The sequence below is a fragment of the Rhopalosiphum maidis genome, chromosome 1 (assembly GCF_003676215.2).
Source record: "Rhopalosiphum maidis isolate BTI-1 chromosome 1, ASM367621v3, whole genome shotgun sequence".
In the NCBI taxonomy this organism is placed as follows: domain Eukaryota; kingdom Metazoa; phylum Arthropoda; class Insecta; order Hemiptera; family Aphididae; genus Rhopalosiphum; species Rhopalosiphum maidis.
In genome coordinates this window covers 55,545,007-55,566,761 of record NC_040877.1, presented here as the reverse complement: position 1 = coordinate 55,566,761, position 21,755 = coordinate 55,545,007, and the positions used below count along the sequence as shown (strand labels likewise).

Genomic DNA, 21,755 nt, shown 5'->3' with positions numbered 1-21,755 from the left:
GACGATAGCTATATTTTCATATCTTGATTTTACGAGTAACTACATAAGGTTTCACTCTAACGTACTGACATAACATTATATGAAAACACGTAGTAAAATGTATAGAACATTTCTTCGTACAGGCATCACAAAATGTGAATTATGAACGCTATTATTACTATTTTGTCTGTCACCTTCTATACAAATTACAAATCATATGCTAAAAATGATCGAAAAATCATTTGATCCTTGAGGTCAATAATACGTCACCCCGACACTTTAAAATCCAATAGTAACCATTTAAAATGAAAAAATGAATGTATTCAATTTACTACAGGAACATTAGTATAAAACAAGATTTTAAATTAAAACCCAGTAATTTAAAGCTGTTCGTTTTACAGTCATTTAAATGATATTAACGAACAAAGAATGGTCTTCTAATGAAATGACATATACATGAACGGACTGACTTTGATCAAACGGTACTAATTTATTTTCCAAGATAATGATAATATATTATACACTAATTTATTATAAAGAAACACAATATTCTCTATTAGTTATTGCTATGAGCAGTCAACAATAATGCCTATAACACGACCAACCACAAATCATAGGAATAAATAGCTGAGACGAAAACGATTTCAGATATTTATATCTAGGTAGGTATATAATGTTTTTTGTATTTTTATATGTTGTATTGATTAAGAGTAGTTGTTTTTAGCTGTTAATCAAAACTGTAAATACGCTTGTTTTATAAATCTATGAATCTATCACTACATAATACTTTATAAAATCAAAAGAAGTATATATAAATATACAAAATACAAATATTTCATAATTTGAACTTCTGTGTTACCAGAAAAAAATATGATAGATATAATGATATTATTATAAAATTATTTAAGAACATAATATAAAAACAAATTGAAATGATCCTATAGTAAATAGTATCTGATTTTTTTTTTTTACTTGCTCAATAATACGGCATGGTGTTTTTACATTATACAAACATTTACAGTTGAACAGACAACAAATCAATCGTATATCTTATAATCTAGAATTCTGGTGAACGTAAATTATTGTTGAGTATTTTCAAAACGTGATATTTGAACTTACGTGACTGAACACTGGATGAACTGTATTAAAAATTATTATTATAATCCTGGAAACAAAATCCTGAACAGGTACCCCCATTGTAGGTATTCTTTATAGCCGGTAGAGGTAATAATAGTGTATCACATTAGTCAGGGTAGTTTTTCATAAAATCACGTAAGAAGCATACGTCTATGTATTTTTTAGGATATCCTGCTGTGTCTGACATGTTACAATAATTTTACTTTCCACCATACTTTAGCGAAAAACATAATATACGCGTAGTATTTAATAGTATAATGGAGTACTATACTTATTACTTCTTTATAAAAACCGAATATAATAAACGCGCATCCTGCACTATTTTCTTTTGAATACTTCACAGTTCACGCACAATGTACTTAAATTGTGATAGAAAGACATTGAAACTAAAAGAAAATTTTGCTTAAGTAGAAAACTGCTTAGGAACTGTGCTCAGTAAACAACTGAAGTCGAATACTTACATAACTCCAACTTTATGAATAGTCCTGTGTTTATAATTTAATCATCATATTAATTAGTAGGTGTATCGTTTAATAGATAACATAGATATATCAGGTACAACTACTAAATAATATTTAGTATATACCCATGTGGGGAAAACTATTGAATATACAAAACGTCAATACTTTATACAAAGGTCTAAAATATCTAATTGTTTTTTCGCCAGAACTTTATAGGAAATTTCAATATAGTACTTATCTAACTGTACAAATATATTTAAATGTTTAACAAAAACGCATCAATTCAACCCGGATAATTTGTGTAATTATTGTGCACCGCAAAATGTTAATTATTTCATTCACGTTAAACAGCTGTAGTCACTGAAATTGTTAATTGAGACGACTGGTTATAAGTAGGTATATACATATAAAAACATAAATGCGTAGAAAACAATTTATAAAATTGATTCGTTTGTTTCGGTATTAGTTGTTGAGATTTATTAATGATATAACGACATTTCGAGCACAATGCTATAAATTATTATCAGAGGTAATTATAATGATATAAAACCTTTGTGGGTTTGCGAATAGTTATTGACTACCGTCCATCAACGATCTATATATAATATAGTTTTATAGCAGGGGTATTTGAAACTATGTACACCAATATCGACCAATATATTATAGTATTCCAATCATTTAAAACAATTTTCTGCTTGAGTTACAAATGGAACCGTCTTGAACGATAAGTTTCGGGTAAACAAGTGGTAATTGAAGTACTTTGAGAGAAACTAATACAGGAAAGAGTGCATGACCACCACGCGGATCGCGTTACGTTTAGCGAACCCTCGGTGGATTGACATTATATTAGGTATAATTAGATATTACATCGATGTTTCGCCGCTCTGACTAACCTATATTATAGAGATATTATTGTCTGCAGGGTAGATTCGTTGATCTGAGTTAATCGAATCTCGACAATGAAAAATGCATCACTCAGAAATCACAGCTTTCTACAGTACGGACTTTGCTAGCTGTCCCTTTCTTCGTTTCGGAAAAAAAACCTTTGAAAGCACATCTATCTTAAAACGACTATATTTATATCCATATTACATCCTTCTTAGTTATAAGTTTGATATTTATATAGATTATACAGTATCAAATATACTCACTCGTCAATGCTGGTAAACCATGATTTCTGGAACGACGATAGACAATGTTTCTATGGCGGGTGATATTCCAATTAGATCACAATTTTCATCACACACGCGAAAATGATATTTATATATAAAGGTATAATAATAATGCATATAAAATGTAGTCTAGTAAGCACTGTAAAATTGTTATAGCGTTGAGGCGGTAAAACTTTCGAGCGGCATTCGTACGACGACACATAAACAGACGTTACGTACACACGACATGATGTACGGTCTCCGACTGAACGTGGCGAACGTCGCGCGCTTACCGGCTTGGTTGTTTGGTGGGGATGGTGCGGCGGCAGTGCAGTCCGTGAGCGGTAGAAGGCTGAACTCGTTTCAACTACGAGGTTACTACTTACTACCTGCTGCCACCGCCACCACCGCCGCCGTCGCTGTGACGACGACGACGTACGACGGTGTTAAAGACGATTGTTATTATTAGGTGTACCAGGTACATAATCTACGGCTATACATATATTAAACCAACCTACTGATGCTTTGATGACCTAAAATCCATGAACAACAGTAAAGTAATTTTACACTCGTTTTAAGTATATTACATATTATAACCTATTACGATGTATAGGTATTAGGTAGGAAGTACGTACACAACACTTTTCGAAAGGTATCGATCTACATACCGCCACCGTCTCTGTTAATCGTACATCGATCACCGCCAAACTTTTATTTGGCCATTTGGTGTCGTTAGTCAATTTTTTTACATTCTAAAAGTAACTTTTTCAAGTTATGTATAAGTACCGGACGTATAAAAGTACATATATTTTAGATTAAACTGGATTGAATCTTGATCGGGTAATCGGTTATAAGTTGTAACACTTATAAAGTTTCATAGTATTTCAAATAATCACAGAAAATAACACGAATGCGATATTCTAGTAAACCATAATAAAATGACAAAGTGATATCGAAAGATATCTTCTTGTATACAGAAAAATGATGCTTAGAACAGAGAATATTTATGATGGCTGTTTATATTTTATATATACAAAGACGTATATTTTCATAAAAGCTACAGGTATTTATTGCAAAAAATAATAAGTCCTTCAATAATTAACATATTATTGGCATGTAAAGATTAAGGAGTATAAAGAAAAAGTAATATTCAATCAATATAGTATCACTATTTGCCACATAATAACTACTGAATGAGTTGATAAAAAAATCAACGCTTTCTATATTCTTTAACAGGGATGAGAAACTCATTTATTAATAGTTCAATACTAGATAATTATTCATACATCTACATTTTACGATAAACATTATATCGATTTTATAAATATATTTTTATAAAGTAATTTTAAATGTAGCACGGGCCAGTTAAAAATGGTACGCGGATCGGCATCGCCAGTTGCTCATCCCTATTCTATAATATCATCATCATGCTTGATGTTATTTCTACCGATCGTTTCGCCATATAATTCTCAAATTAGTTTTGTATTAAAACATGATTATGAATTTGTGATTTATAAAGTGATAAATAGACGCAGTGAAATATTTATCATTTGAAGCGATCTTAATACTTATATATACTATCTGAATTTTGAAAATTGAGGATAACATGAAACTTCTCCAACGTGGTAAACAAGTTAAAAAAATTTACAATAAATACACTAAGTTCAAATAGATAATTTTCTGTCCTAAGGAAAGAGTGACAAACGACCCTCCGCAGATGAAATGAATTGATTATTTGGACAATGTTAACACAACGAATAATTTTAACTAGTTCAAAAAAACTTTTTTTAATTTATTAAATGATTATTTTTATTATGCAATTTTCAATTTTTTTTATTTGTAACTTTAAAAAGTACCTAATAACGACGTATGCAATCGTACATAAATACATTATACATTAATATAATTAATTAGTATGTAATTTGTAACTTATAAGTTATATTAAGCTACTCGAAAAATAAATTCGACGAAATAAATTCGTTTTAAACGGCAGCGAAATGGAAGCTGACCAATTCTACCATACTGAATATATTTATGTATTTTACCTACACCGTAGATTGAGTGTAAAATATAGATACATCAATTTGAAATTGAAGATAAATATATCGAAAGATCCTGTATTTTCGTAAATATATTACATTCTTTTACAGAGTAAGACTACGGTACAATATTAAACGTATATGTGTATCAATTTATAGATAAAGTATATACCGTACCTATATAAGTATATGGTTCAATACAGTTTCTAGTTTAGGAAACATATAAGACATACTATTTGATTAATTCCTATGACCGCAACTAGATTATGCGGCCCCCTATCATTCTATAAACGTACTTACGCACATATTTGCACTGTAGTGGTCTCAATTTAAATATTAATCAAACATAACTATTACACGTCACACAGATTTCATTCCACCGCCACTCCATCATATATATTATTTATATATAACTTATAATAATAAATAATAATAATCACTAATAACACGAATACTGTATGTAACTATATAGATACCTACCTATTAAAATATTATACTATGTAGCACTATTATGTTATAACCATTATATTAGACTCTGTAGAATCTAGGACACATTACATACTTATAATATTTCAAGAAATATCAAACATATGCATATATAAGGCGCAAAATTGCACAAGTAGTTAATAGGTATGTAGTTTACAGTCAACGGAATCATAAGAAAAGGGCTACATTAATTTTTAGAACATAACCTCATATATTTTATAAAAAAAAATACATAGGAATGTAATTCTATGTTATTGTAATTACTGCATTTTCTCTAATCAAAATATATAGAATGTTGCGTGTTCAATGGCCATATTTTTTTCATCACGTTAGTTTATAAAATCTTGATATGTCTTGTCAGTTGTAGTCAAAAACAAAATTTGATCATTCAAATAGATGTTTATAAATACCACTTGTAGTGTCAAAGAAAATACTATCGTGTGCGATGCTAAGCGATGGTTTGTAATGTATCTCCTAATAATAATAATAATAATAATGTTTTAAGGGTTACCTTGAAAGAAATTACCATCACTATTTTAAAAAAATAAAAATAAATAAATTTGAACACTCGTTCATAGTATACACTGGTACATGGTAGGTAATAGGTCTGTTTTAATAAATAATCTGTTATATACATATTCCATTAAAAATAAGTGTTTTTTGTCAAGTAACATTTAAAATAGAATTAAGAGTTGCCTAATAATTTGTATAGTACTACCTACACAAATAACAAAAAAAAAAACTACAAAAAACTATAATAAAAATAAAAATTAATGTTAAACATTTCAAAATTAAAATTAATATGTATCTAATATAAGTGCTTGTATCTAAAAACCACAGAAAGAACAAAATATTCTGTATGATATTATTCAAATTGTTCTGGAGAAAAAACCTAAAAACTTAAATTGTTATTTAATACGTTTTTAATCTCTGTACAAAGTATATTGTACACATCACTCTTTTTTAAAATATTACTTATACCTTTTTAAATTCCTATCTTTACTTTTATTGTAATTCCTGTTTTTAATCTTCACGACGGCTTAATACTATTTTAACCATAAATTATATTTGAATTTTCAATTTAATAATAAAGCATTCATAGTTAATTGCAATTAAATTTTAAAACATATTTTACCTCTTTTATACAATTACTAGCTGCCAGTGTAACTCGATTCTGGTATGTAGAAGCCTTCGAGGTGATTGAATGAATATCGTTTCACCAGGAATTCGATATAAAATAGTGCGACGGGGGTTTGCTGGAGTAGAATGCTCGGTGGCCGATGCGATCGGCCCTGTGGTGGCACGGCGGACTCTGGCAGCTTTGGCGGAACGACGGACGATGACAACGATGACGACACGGTGGTTAGCCTGTACCGGCGAAGGCAACGACTCCGCCTCAACCGCTGTAGTACCATCATCGACGCGGCGTATATTGCGACTCTTTGCGACGGCGATGGAGACTTTGATGCGCACAAGATGAGTGATGATTGTATTACTAAGAACACAGACGTCAGCTACGCCGGACCTGCGAAACTCAAAGTTTCAGGGTCAGGCTGCGCGCGACTTCGGCCAGCACACTGGGTGCAGACGGGACCGACGGAACCGCCAGCACGAAATCTACGGAGAGTACGAGCAGGACCACGACGCGCCAAGTCACGCATCCGGTTGTCGCCGATTTTGCGGCATCATTTATTCGTTCCCCGTGCGTTTCGGTCTTCGCTGTTCGTCGCCAGAGTCGTCATCATATTATCTGCACCGTCGATGCGTATCATATCGCGCATTAACCCATCGCCATCGGCCGTCGCTCCTGAAGCCGAAGTTGTCGTGACTCGTCTACCGTCATTATAGTTGTCGAATCGCGCTCCCGGGCAAATGCTTCAGCGACACTCGTGCGCTTGCGTGACTGGTCGCGAGACGTTGCACAAGTGACCAGTAGCCTTTATCTTACACGCTTTTTATGCACCCATTTAGCCATCCAGTATCTCCCCTCGTAATAGTTTATTGTGTCTTTCTTCTGATGTACCCCTCCCCCTTTTTTAACCTGATTTTAACCTATGAATTTTGATAATATGATCTATCATTGAATTTAAATTTAACACATATCTATTACAGTGATCAATTCAATGACGAGATACACTTGACACCAACTATACAGCAATTTCCACGAATTTTTTGAAATGACAATGATACCTAATAATTAGCGCTAAAATACAAAAATAACAAATATCATCAAAATTACTTAATATACAAAAATATGCAACCAATAATTTCATGTTTTTATTTCTTGGTTATGAATCAACAGAAATATGTTTATTTGTTTCTAAGACCACTCAAAATAAATTACAGTCGAGTCACGATAACTTGAAGTTTAAAAGAGATAAAAATTCGCTTCGAGATATGTATTATTCGAGATATCTAACTCGAATTTATATTAATTTATATATAATTTGTATTTCTAAGGGAATAAAAAAAATTCAAGTTATCGTGATTCGTGTATATCCAATTGCTACAGTCTATTTGCACACAAGATCTAATTATTATAAAAGGTTTCGATGAATAACTTAATAAACACGTTAAGATTTTCAAGTAATAAAAAAATGTATTAAGTATTAGAATTTTCTTTTTAGAGATATGTAATAAAATAATATTAATAATATCCAACATTGTCATGAAGTCTTGAAATATGATATGAAGAACGAAGGTCATATAATTGAATTGTTAAATGTTGTCATGAATGTAATTTGAGAACAAATCTGTATCGTATTCAATAAATTGAATTTATTCTTCATGTTTACAGATATTGAGAGTAAAAATATATTATATTGTTTTAAAATAAAGTACAAATATTTTCTGATTTTATATAAATAAGTGTTAAGTAAAGGCAAAATATAATTAAATCCAAAAATATTGTTCCTAAACATAATTTAAAACTAAAAATAGATTTTAACGAATCAAATACATTTTTTAATATACGTATAGAAATTAGAAAGTCTCATATTAATAAAAGCACAATTTTATACTATAATATTAATATTAGTTATTATTATTTGTTATGCCATATAATTATATACAGTGACATCTCTGAATAGCGGACACTCTTGATTACCGAAATTTCTTCTGCTATTTAAATGAGTCCACATTTAAAAGGGGTAATTTTTTTAAATTCTTATAAAGGGTAATTGTGTAAAAAGAAAAAATATGCGCTAAGTTAAATTAAATTATAATATTGTTATTTAATGTTTGAATTATATAATAATTTTAATATTTTAATAATACATATTTAAATATATATAAAAATATTAAAAAAAGAAATTCATACATATATGATATACACACACAAAAATACAATTCAATTCGGTTAAAAAATCGGTTTTTGAACAGATATCATTCAATCATCATTATCATCATCACTATACTATAGTGTAAGTGCGTTTTTTGTCGTCATTTTATCATTATTTTTAAATTAAGATTAAAATAGATGTCCACAAGGCCATACCAGGGGAGGGGGGTGTTTAAAGGTTCAATCTTCATCAAAATTTTTTTGCATTACACAAACTTAGTAACTTAACCTCATTTTTTTAATATTTTTTTTATTTATTTGTATATATATATATATTTATTAATTAACGCCAAACGGTTTTTATAACAGTATAGATAAAAATATTACAAAATATAATTAATGCTTTAACATAACATCTCAAACAGTTACAATTACAATATATAGTGGCGTGGTGTTTAGACGCAATTACTGAATGGGGTACTGTGGTCAAGCACCACCCGGCATTTCTAGCTCTCAGATGTGAGACCACTCGAATTTTTAGCCACGAATCCATGTCCCTCAAATAAGAACACATGTTTCAAAACTTACCGTACCGAAACTTTTTTCCAAATATTTCATTTTTAATAAAAGTTTTGATGACTTACTGGTGTTAACCGCATGCAACACCCAACAGGACATTTTCTTCTTAGAAATTATTAAGAACTATCTGTGAAACGCTACCGCTGAACATAGACTAACCAGTTTAACATTACTTACTGTACATAGAAATTGGTATTTGGTTTTACATTTTACTATAATAAATATGTACAATGTGTAATTTTTAGAAGCAAAATAGAAAGATTATCAAATTCATTAATTGTAACAGTCGTCAGTTAACCAAGTTTGTAATTTAAAGTCTTAATTATAATGCTATTTTTAATTTTCTTAAATTGTTAGACAATCGGAAAAACAACTAAATAAGTAAATAACCACGAATAATTGAAGAAATATAATATAAGCACAAATCACCTATAACAAATGCAATTCTTAACAAAATGTTCACTTTATTTATTGTTGTTGTGCCTTCGCTCTTCAAATATTTTATTAGGTACTTATATTTTTAATTTGTTTATATTATGTAGGTAGAAATATACTATATTCAATATGCATTATATTATATGTATATATAAACAATTTTATTGAAATAACACACAGTGTTTTGAAACATTTTAAGTTATAATAAATGAAAAAAAAACAATTTAAACACAAAACATGATATTAATATATTATCCTATAATTCACAATATGCCTAAATAGTAAATATACTAATGTTTAGTGTAATAATAAAATATAGTTATATACTCTATAATACTGACCCCCACACGAGTAGGTACACCCAATATGGTAAGGTTACCTGTCGACTGTCATAACTATCAAAAATATAAACAAATAATCAAATATACATAAAAAAAAAATTAATGCACTCCATTAACCTATTTTTTGAACACTAATAAACATTATAAATTATTTTTAAAATGTAAAATAATAAGAAGTACATTAATACCCATAGCCTATAGGCTATATTTAATAACGAACTGCATATTATATACGTTATTTAAAGACACCAAATTGACATATTGAACTATACAACGCAAATAACCTAAAAAGTTGTTATTGAGTAACAAATATTTGTTTTACTATTTCTATTTTACACAAACAACAACATATAAATATTTAATACCATAGTAATTCCATACGAAAGTAAAAATATGATTATTACTTTATAGTATTAATACTTCTGAGTTACTACAAATATGATTTATCAATGTATAGTGTATACTTTCGACATTTGTAACATTATTACATAAAATCATTTTTTATATGACAATTATTGACGGTCATGATTTTTACCATCTTTTTATCAATTTATTGCATTAGATTCTAAATTGGAAATTAAATTATTTATAAAATATGGTAAAATTATTCAGGTAATTTGATTCAAGAGTATCTTGCAAGTCAGTTTCACTAATACAACAAATTATATTAACATTATTAATTTTAAGTTGAATCCCTATAATGAAATGTATGCTATATACATCAAGTTTATAAAAAAGCTTTATTTTTTCTAAATACGTTTTAATTTTTTTCTGAATATTCACTATATAAAATAAATATACGATACATTAATATTTATTATACATGAATACATGTACTTCGAATATGTTTGAAAAATTAAAAGTGATGTGCCATGTGAACCTATGTTGTACGTATGAATTAAGGAGTTTAGTTTTAAAGTGATTTTACTGTAAAAATAATTTTACTAATAAATCCAATAACCTTACAACTATAGCCAATAATAACAATAAAAGCGCAAAGATGTGAAATAAAATGTTATTACTTCAAATTTATAATAATGAAACATTTTGTAAGTAGCAAAATTAATTTCACATATAATCTTCTTGCGACTTTTAGAAAGGATTAGAATACACCAACCTCAGTGCTAAAAATTATATCATTAAAAATAATCATTTTTGCTTTTTAATTACCCGTTATTTTTTTTTATTCAAAAAGTTACAGCCAATACTTTTAAAATGTGCTTTTAGACCCACGTTATATGTAAATAAAATTATTTTAATATATTTAAAATACTTAAGTTGTATAAATTTAATAGTATTTATAAATTAAATAGTATTGCAGACAATAAGCTTTAAAAATATATCATATCAGTATATATAATCAAATATTAAATATTATATTATTTTGTTTAATTTTAATAAAATATTATTATCCCTAAATGGCAAATTTAGCGATATCGGATGTAGATCATTATTTAAGTTTTTTGACGATGAAGGACTGCATTTCAAGTTTCGACAATTGCCAATAAAAAAAAATTTTAAAATATTTATCAGTGTTTTATAATTTGATATACCAAAAAAAAAAAAAAATAACCAAGAGTATGGAAAAATTGAATAAACATTAATTTTTATAAATTAGCATTTTAAATAAAATACATATAATAGGGTTTATTTAGTTTTATACACATACAATTTCTATAATAAAAACTAGAAGGTTAGCGAGTGGAGCGAGAAGGCGACAGAGCCTCTTTTTTAATTGTATTTTAATTTGCAACATTTAGTTTTTAATGCATTAAAATAGTTTATAAATCTTAAAATCCTTTGCAAAATGTATATGCGACCCTCTAAAAAATCTGATGATATTACTTATTTATTTTCAGTTGAATAGTTATTTCACTTATTTCTAAATTTCTAAAATTATAGTTAAATTTTTGGAAATTCTTTAAAATAATTGTAAATTATTCTATAATACTAGTAATAAATATATAAGTATTATAGTCATAATAAGTAATAACTAAAATGTAATTTAAATCGTTTTCTGTTTTCTAATTTCTTTTTTTTTTTTGTAAGCACGTATAGAACAATGCCTGTGTAAATTAAGTATAGGCAATATTTTGACATGACTGTAAATTATTATGTATATTATATTATTATTAAATTTATATTGTTGCTCCTGTGATAATAACAACAATGATAATTTCACATTATTAGTATTTACTATGTATTTATTTAATTATTTACAAATATAAAGTGATGATATATTTATGATTTTTTGTAATAGACATTTTAGGTAAAAAAAATAAATGAAATCAAATATTTAAACAAAGAACAATGATTTTAGTTATTTTATTGTAATTCGAAATTATTTTTTGTAGAGATTTAAAATATTTACGTTTATCATTATGTTTTATAAACATAATGTAATAATGACATTTTAAAAACATTTAGATTTTATTTATACTATTACCTATAATTGAATGTGAAACTCAATATTTTTAAACATAGAAAATACTAAAGTTTTATTTTTCTTGAAAATTTTCAAAACCTAAACAAAGTCCTCTTTAGCTCTTTCTGCAGTATTTAGCAAATTAATTTATAGATACCATGAACCTATTCACACTGTCATGGGCGGATAGGCCATTTTTGGCCTACAGGGAAATTTTAAAAAGAGTCCCTCACATGAGAAAAAAAGTTAAAAAGGGCTCCATTACCGAAATACGAAAGGGGGCCCAACAGGAAATGCCCGGTTTCCCAATAGGCATATCCGCCCATGCACACCATTCTACGATAAGTCGGTATTGACTTATGAAAGTTAATAACAATTATATATGCTATAATATAAATAAATATATACTATTATAATAATTTAATATTGGGTAATTATAAAATAAATGCAAAGTTTTTAACAACAATTAACTCAACCTCCTATAATGGAAATGACTCATTATATAATTATTGACTTGATGACAAAAGTGACTAGGTATATCATCATAATTCATATTATATATACATATATTATGACCATATACCTATAAAACTTTCCTCTGCTCAGAAGATACCCACGTCCTCTAGCTTCTAGCTCGACTTTTCATGCATCTTTCTCAGTCTGTAGCAAGACTAAGACATATAGCGGATGTGGATAATATAGCTATTTAGTGTTTCATATTTTTAAATAATACAAGTATATATACTATTTAGTTTCTAATACACAAGTATTTTTGTCTAATACCTATTAAATAATGAATTAATTAAAATCAAACCAGTCCCTATTTTTGTGTGTAGTAGTAAATAACAAATAGACTAAAGAAATTGTCTACAAGTGGTGCCAGTGCAAGCGCCGAGCTTATATGTCATGTGAAGCGATCGCTTAGGTTAACAATGTTAAATAAGGTGTTAAATATATTTATTTTTATTTATTACCTGATAGCGTGCAATAAATAAGTTGCAAGTCCACGCCTGTATGTATTTTTATATTACCTATATTAGATGGCTGAAAAGTTTAAAAAGAAAACAAAAATGTTAAATTTCGCTTCACAAAACAATTCTGCGTTTGACGCCACTGCAGTTATATATTTATTTAACATGGATGATACGTCGATTATTAATTGGTCTAACTTACGTCGATGTAAAGAAATAAATATATAATATATTTTACGTTTACGATACATATCTATACTCATTATTCAATCTCAATGCTCATATTAGTATGTTTTTCCCAAAAGAATGCCGTACGAGACTTCGCCCTCTCTCTCTATACATACATAGAGCAGGGATGGCAAATCCATGGCACGCGAAAAGATTTTGTGGGCACATGAAAATGTTTACTATTATATATTATATAATATATAATATTATAGGTAATAGGTATAATAGGATAACAAGATATATTATTTTTAATATTTTTTCCATGGCACGCTCTATAAAAAAAAAAAGGTAATTTTGAGCATGCAGTGTTTAAAAGGTTTTCCATCCCTGACATAGAGGAACTATTCTAATTAAAATTATCGAGTGACGTAAGTTGACTGTAGCCTGTATAAAAATGGACTAAACTGCTGTATTTTTGCTATTAATGAGGTGAAGTGGTTTTACCGATCGGGATTGAAAAATCGTTCGTGTGTCTGTGTAATATTATTTTATAGTTATTATTATTATTATTATATATAACATTCAGACATTCTAATATTCTAGTATACATTATACACAGAGAGAGCATTGAAATATAAAAATATAATATATTAGTTTATTACGCTCATCCCGTTCGTTCATCACCGAAGCCACCGCGGACGAATGTTCTTCAGTGAACCACGGTATACTCGTTGACCGTTGTACCTTTACTTACATTAACATCATGTACATGCGTCTCTGTAGCAACAGCAAGTCAAGCGTTCCCTCACCACAGCCAATCACAATAACCCATGATATCAATATGCACCAGCACTCGTACTTCCAAAATCAAAAATTGGAATCACGTAATATTATGTATTTAATTTAGTACAATAATGTACAACCAAAATAACATTTTGTACAACTCTCAACCTCCCTCCTCAAAAAAAAATGCAATTTCATCTTCTGGGTGCTGGCGTAACGCACCTATATGACACCGTACTATAACAGCCAACACAGCGAGTCGGCGAACTCTAATAGGTAGTATACTGACAACTGACTTGAGTACCGACATTAGGAATTCCTTTATACGACTTGTGCCCTGCATGCATGCATTCAGCATGGTTTTACATAATCTATACCAGTGGTTCCCAATAGGTGGTCCGCCTGCTGATATTAGGGGGTCCGCGGTTGTAGTATTAAAATGATTATTTTTATTTTAGTGGAATTATTAAACACGTAGTGGTTTGAAATTCCAGATATTATAAATAAATAGATAAATAGATAAACTCGATTATCGCGAAAAAAAGGTCGACAATTAATGATATAATTAAACAAAATTGAAAAGTAAGTAATCACAAATATAAGGGGTCCCCCGTCTAATTTAAGTTTTAGCTGGGGTTCGTGGCTCAATGCTAATTAGGAACCACTGATCTATACAGTTAGTATATACTACAACGTAAATATTAACTTAAATCAGTTAAAAACTTTTATTAACTATAGTTTATAGATTATAATACTATGGTTAGTGCTTTGTAGGTAAAATATTACATACATGCGAATTATGAAGTCCTTAAGTCCTTAATCTAATATTATTTCAAATAATAAAGCGTAGATCCACAATAATATAATTGATGTTGCATAATGCACAATACTTTCATAATTTAAATTATGGTTTACTTTTTTATTTTCTTATTATCTAAGCTAAATTATTTTCTAGAACATAATATAATAATTAGGTATAGTACCTAGTATTATACCTTAATCTTCCTTAGAATAACATAGGTATACTGGATGTTTTCAACTCAATACTTTTTTCATTTAATTTTGACTTACATAGAACCTTAATAAATAACCATCATATAGCATATTACTATATTATTATATTCGTATCTATAATTTGAAATTTTGCAAAAAATGTATAAAAAAATACACAGGAAACTTACAGACAACTTTAAAGATCAGCGAGTTGTATTGAAACGAAATGAATCATAAATGATATATATATATATATATGTTGTATACTTTAAATTATTTAAATAATTAAATATTTTATATGGGTATTGTCCAGCGGGAAAAAAAAACTCTTAACTCTGTCATAGGAAAAAAAATCAACTAAATACATAATACTTTTTTATTACAGTGTACATCATATTACCAGACACGGATCCAGAGCAAAGATATGGAGGGGATATTTTACAATAATTATATTGTATAGGTATTTTATTCATAATTTAAAAATTTAGATCTGTAGAATTACAAAAAAAAATTGAGAAATAACATGTCTAGAGGACTGGGCCCCTAGCCCCCTCCCCCTGGATCTGTCCCTGCATACTACATTTCCATGTTATACTTTTAATAATATTTAATAAAATACTATACCTATCATTGTTTTTCATTGATTATTAAATTATTTTATCATATTTTATTACTTTATTACGCACCTACTTTATTATGTATACTAGATAGGTATTGCATTTATTTTATTAATAATGTAACTATAAAAAAACTTACATCTAGTTCTAGTATATGACATTAAATAATAACTAAATTAAAATAATATAATATTAAATGTATAGTTATGAATGTGTTAAAAACGTGTTACATAATTATTGAAGTATAAAATTATTGTTTAAAAATTAAAAATTATAAAATGTACAGTATAGTAAAAAAAAGTATTAGGTAGGTATGTATTTAGTTGGTAGTTGGTACTAAGCTTTTTTCACCGTATTTTTATAGCTATCTTTTTTTCTGACTACCATATTGTACTGATATTAAAATAAATTACTATAATATTACAATAATAGTTTAAATGTATAGGCTGACCAACCGCCTTCGTTCAGAATCGTTTTTTGTGTGCAATGACTTATTTCAAATTATTCACCTAAAATATTACAATAGGTCAAAAATTCCCAATGGCATTATACTATTATAGGTACGCACGCTCAAATGCTCAATACCTATGCTGCACAGCAAAGTGAGGTGGTCTACCTATTTCTCCCTTTTTTAAATTACAATTTCATAATCCATAACTATTTGTTGACTAAAATATGTTTAATAAATAAAATACAAAATAAATATTTGTACAGACAACAGACTTATAGATATAAACATACAGTAAGAGTAACTACTATAGTAAGCAACGTCGTAATTTCGAAATTGTATTATCAGTTATCACTCATCATAAACATATTAATATCATTATCACCACAAAATAATAATATAAAAACTCAGAAAAAAGCAATTGCCTTTGGTAAAATTAAACGGCGAATTGAGCTAACAATATTTCTAAAAGTAACCAATTTACTGTAATCCACCCATGTTCTATTAACTGTTACCTAATCACACTAATCGTCTATCGTCTATACTCTATACCAATTATCAGTTGGACAGCTCATGATAATTTCTTAGTGAAATTAGTGATATTGATATACCTATTTAAAAACTACTTATTATTATATTTTATTACCAATTCATTTCATGACTAATTACCTAGTAATGTAATTTACGTTTAAATTCATTACCAAAGGGTACACACATAATTTATTGTATAATACAATGCGATATTATTCGTGATGGACTCTTGTTGCATGTCGAATGAATTGCAGACATTAGATCCTTGGCCACAGCTAACAACAGACGTGGTAGATTTTAAATTCGAAAACAATTTTACCACCGACCAACAGTCATTCCAACCATTGCCCGACAAAGAAGAATACTTACAGCGTTTAGGTAAGTCATTTTTCTGATATATAATATACAGTATACATAGTACTGAATTCAGTAGGGTAGTCATTATTATATAATAAATAATACAAGTTAGTATTATGTAATCATTGCATCAGATTACAATATAAACTGGTTATTTGATATTTGATACCATCAATGTTATATAGAGCAAAAACTGAAAAGACTGAAGAACAGTTCACAGTCTGATAGTACAAAACGCCGTCAAATCGTCGATCAACTGTGTGAAGCTCGCAAATCATGTTTAGAACATTTGGTAGATTCAGATAGTATAGTGTTTGAAAACGAGCAGCCAGTCACTCAACCTTCAGGACTTTCTGCTTGGATTAATCCAGAACAGCCTTTGTCTACAACTGAAACCCAACGATTAATTGAACAAGACACTCAAGATGAATGAGTTTTGGAGTCGTCGTACATGTGTCATTTTGACTGGCGCTAGCAAAGGTATAGGACAATGTTTGGCTGTAGAAATTGGTAAACTCTTGGTCCCAGAGTCGACTATTGTTCTTATGGCTAGAGATACAAATGGTCTAGAAAAAACCAAAGAAATGGTAAACAAAGAAAACAGTGACATTTTGGTAGAGGTATGTGTGATATATAAATATTTTATTTTTTACCTATTAAATTTTAAAATTTTTTGGTGCTAGTATTATAGCGTAGATTTCTATAACTCCAATGCAACAATGTTTGAAAAAATTGTTGAACCTATCGATTCAACAAAGTATGAATTATTTTTATTAATTCATAATGCTGGGTCAGTTGGTAATCTGGATCATCTTGCAGCTGATATGAATGATCCTGATGAATGGAACAAGTAATATAAATAACCTTTTATTATTAGTTAAATACATAAATTTAAAAGGAATTTATCTAGTTTATACTCATGTGTATTTAACTTAATTAGAAAATTAACACGCATGAATATTTATTTAGTGAATTCTTTTGGTAATCAAATGCTAATAATTAATAGTCTCAAATTAAAAATATTTTATTTTTTTGTAGATATATGTTGTTGAATTTATATTCAGTAACTTGTTTAACAAGTGTATTTTTATCCAAGTTCAATTCAGATACATCTGAAAGATGTATTGTCAATATTACTTCATTATTGGGCATTGAACCGTTTAAATCAGTTGGATATTATTGTGTTGGAAAAGCTAGTAGAGAAATGTTCTTCCGTGTATTGGCTTTAGAAAACCCTACATTGAACATTCTTAGCTATTCTCCAGGTAAAATAATTGTAAATACAAATATTTTTAGTTTTTATTAATTTAAATTATTTATACTTTATTTTAGGTCCTGTGTTGACTGATATGTATACAAATATTAGTTTGAATTCAAAAGATGAAGTAGTACGTGAACAATTTACAAGCGGACAATATATTGTAAAAGTAGAAGACACTTGTCAAAAATTAGTGAATGTATTAGGTATGAGAAGTTATAAAACTGGCGGTAGAGTTGATTATTATGATAAATAATTTTATTCCATATGAAACTGTTTTATTATATATTGCGTATCATTATTTTTAAGTTATTTTTTTTTATGATGTGTATCATTTTTAATTTTGATTTATGTTGGAAGAATAGAATTCTTCTTTTAGCTTAATATGATAATTAATAATTTATATTTAACTAAAGTTATATTATTATACTCAGCAAAGCGTATATTATTAAACATTTATAGTTCAATTTTCTAAGATTGTTAAAATAAAAGCATAATATAAACTCCTTTTTATATCCTTTTCATTTGTATATGAATTATTGAACTAAACTCAATGCCCTTCACTCTTTCAAATTAGAAGTACTATTTGTGACTATAGCTTATATTAACCTACTACTTATCTTATACAAATCATTAATAATTATTTAACATGTGTCATAATATATTAAAAAATATTAAATTGAAGTATTTACAATTACATTTTCTTATTTATTTTTCTAAAAGATAATAATTTATCTTCAAGAAGAATAAGTAAGAATATGTTTGTAATTATTATATTTTTCTGGAAGTAGTTAGGGTTCAATGACTAAAATGTTCAAAGTTGGTAATAACATTTTTTTTTAATGATTTATATAAAACACAATTTGAAATAAAATGGAAAAATGTATTAATAATACAATTATTTTACATAACTAAAAATATCCTTTTTTTATACATTTATAGAATCAGTTAAATCATTCAATATTTATTTATAATATAGATTATTAATAGTATATTTTAGCATGAACTAGCTGATAAAAAGAAGTTACTCTTTTTGACACTTCTTACTTGACATTATTTAAAGAATAATTTGGGTCTTATTAGAATTTTTCACTATTGAAGAGGTAATCACTTAGATATGTCTATTGTGTGGTAATATTATTTAAGTTATCTAAGTGAGGATATTTGGGTAGCTAAGTAGGATTAATAGAAAGTTACTGCAGTTTTAAATATGGTGTTGATATGTTGATCAGAATGTAAAGTTTAATTAAAAAACATAGAAAGGTACATAGTGTAGTTTATTGGAATTCTTGGATTTTTTGTACATTTAATGATTTGGAAGACCAAATAGACCGAATGGGCATTGACTATGTTTTAATGATTTAATTTTACATTTATCAACTTATAAATAAATGAGTAATTAATATTTTTATACACCCACTAGAATCAAATGCTGAGAGTTTTAAAACTTAGAAATTATTTATTATTTATTAATAAATATTATTATAATGTATTGTTATAAAATATTTAAAAAACTTAGTTTCTTTGCTCAATTGCCCCTTCTGGATTGAATATATTTTAACATGAAGATATTTTTATTTTATTTTCAGTATCATGTTTTTGCTATTAATGTTACCCTCTTATTTATTATTTTATTACAATATTCTATTATTTCTACCAGTCTCTATTTTTTTATTAACAACATATTTTTATTTAAAATAATTATAATATTTTTCTGAAAATGTAGTTTTATAAACATAAATATTAAAGGTATATCAATTAAACAAAGGTAATTATAATTATAGGAATAAAATTAAGTGTACAATGTGTATCATATACTTCTAAATTAATCTTCTCAACTCTTATATATAATTAAATATTAGATAAATAACAGAATAAATAAGTATATATTATAATTAATTATTAAAAAATAAGACTAATTTAACATATTATGGGCATTTTGCAGTTGGAATTTATCATGTTTAAACTCAAGTAAAACCTATTTTCTATGTTTTCTTAATTATTAAAATATAAATTGCTTTTTATCTGTCAAAAAGTATATTGCAGAAATACTATTTTAAATGTTCAAGAAATTTTTAGAATGGATAAAATAACTGTTTATTATTATCAAATTAAAATATATCTTTAACCTATAAGTAATTGATAATTTTTATAAAATATGCATATAGTTGAAGACCAATAAACTATAGCTTATACAAGCATACATAGATGCATTTATTTAACTAAAAAATAATTTTTCAAATGATAATATAAAAAGACAACTGAATGACTGGCTATATCAACTAAATTCTTGATTATTCACTATACTCTGTTTAATTATTTACTTCTTGATGCCTATGTTTATAAAAAATACAATGTGATCCCTTTTAAAGGTAACACTAAATTATTCTATCCAGTAACATCGGATTGATATGCGGTTTTCAGGAGGAGATAGGAAATGCCTAAATACACATTTTTGAAATTTTTAACTTTTATTGTGCGCATGGATAACACAAATTGCATTTTTTTAAATAGCAACACTTGCTTTTAACAACAGATTTAGATAAACTGACATTTTTTAGTCAATTTGGTCTTTTTACCATATCTCTAAAAGTCTAAAACCCAAAATGACTAAATGACAACTCGTTAAAGTTTCGATTAAAATTATTGAATTTTTGAACAATTTTAAGCATTTTTTTTGTTTTTTGTAGGTTTTCAGACATTATTAAATAATTTCAATTTAATTTTGAGTAATACAAAAAAAATACTTAAAATTGCATGACAATTTATAAAATTCTAGGATGATGTTGAAAAATTCAATAATTTTAATCAAAACTTTAACAACTTGTCATTTAGTCAATTTTGGTTTTAGAGCTATGGTAAAAAGGACCAAATTGACTTAAAAAATGTTGGTATATTCAAATCTGTTGTTAAAAGTAAATGTTGCTATTTAAAAGAATGTGAGTTGTGTTGTGCATGCGCACAATAAAAGAGTTATAAACTTGAAAACTATTGAAAAATGTGTATTTAGGCATTTCCTATCTCCTCCCGAAAACCGCATATCAATCCAAAGTCACTGGACAGATTAATTTAGTGTTACCTTTAAAAGGAATCACACTATATAGACTTATAAGGCTACAAAATATATTTTATATAGTAATAGTTGTACAACCCAACTTTGTCTGGTACAAGATAAACAAATATGAATTAAAGTGTTATATCAATTTATTTTGGTTTTAGTGTACCTACCTTAGTTTACTGGCAAATCGACATTGATATAGGTATCTTGTTTTGTAAACTAATTTGACCAAGATGGGCATCCACTTAAAGTGGATTG

At 27.5% G+C, this 21,755-nt stretch overlaps 2 protein-coding genes across 2 annotated transcripts in view; one reads left to right on the top strand and one right to left on the bottom strand.

Annotated features, from left to right (window-relative positions):
* The window catches only part of LOC113550406 (bromodomain-containing protein DDB_G0280777), a 38,204-nt gene extending 35,225 nt beyond the window's left edge, over window positions 1-2,979 (bottom strand). The window contains exon 1 of the mRNA XM_026952229.1: window positions 2,729-2,979. The gene's annotated coding sequence lies outside the window, so the exon portion shown is untranslated. The remainder of the gene's footprint in view (window positions 1-2,728) is intronic.
* Window positions 2,980-17,469: 14,490 nt separating this feature from the next.
* Window positions 17,470-18,895, top strand: LOC113548572 (sepiapterin reductase-like). The gene is made up of 4 exons (XM_026949519.1): window positions 17,470-17,801; window positions 17,865-18,031; window positions 18,220-18,446; window positions 18,514-18,895. Exons 1-4 carry the CDS (start codon window positions 17,607-17,609, stop codon window positions 18,693-18,695), a joined length of 771 nt encoding a protein of 256 aa, XP_026805320.1. The 5' UTR covers window positions 17,470-17,606; the 3' UTR covers window positions 18,696-18,895.
* The last annotated feature ends 2,860 nt before the right edge of the window (window positions 18,896-21,755 follow it).

Bases quoted from the DNA above. Each gene is read 5' to 3' on its own strand.
- LOC113548572 (XM_026949519.1), top strand. From the start codon at position 17,607: ATGAATGAGTTTTGGAGTCGTCGTACATGTGTCATTTTGACTGGCGCT. The intron at 17,802-17,864 runs GTATGTGTGATA...TTTTGGTGCTAG, and splicing joins ACAGTGACATTTTGGTAGAG to TATTATAGCGTAGATTTCTA. The intron at 18,447-18,513 runs GTAAAATAATTG...ACTTTATTTTAG, and splicing joins CATTCTTAGCTATTCTCCAG to GTCCTGTGTTGACTGATATG.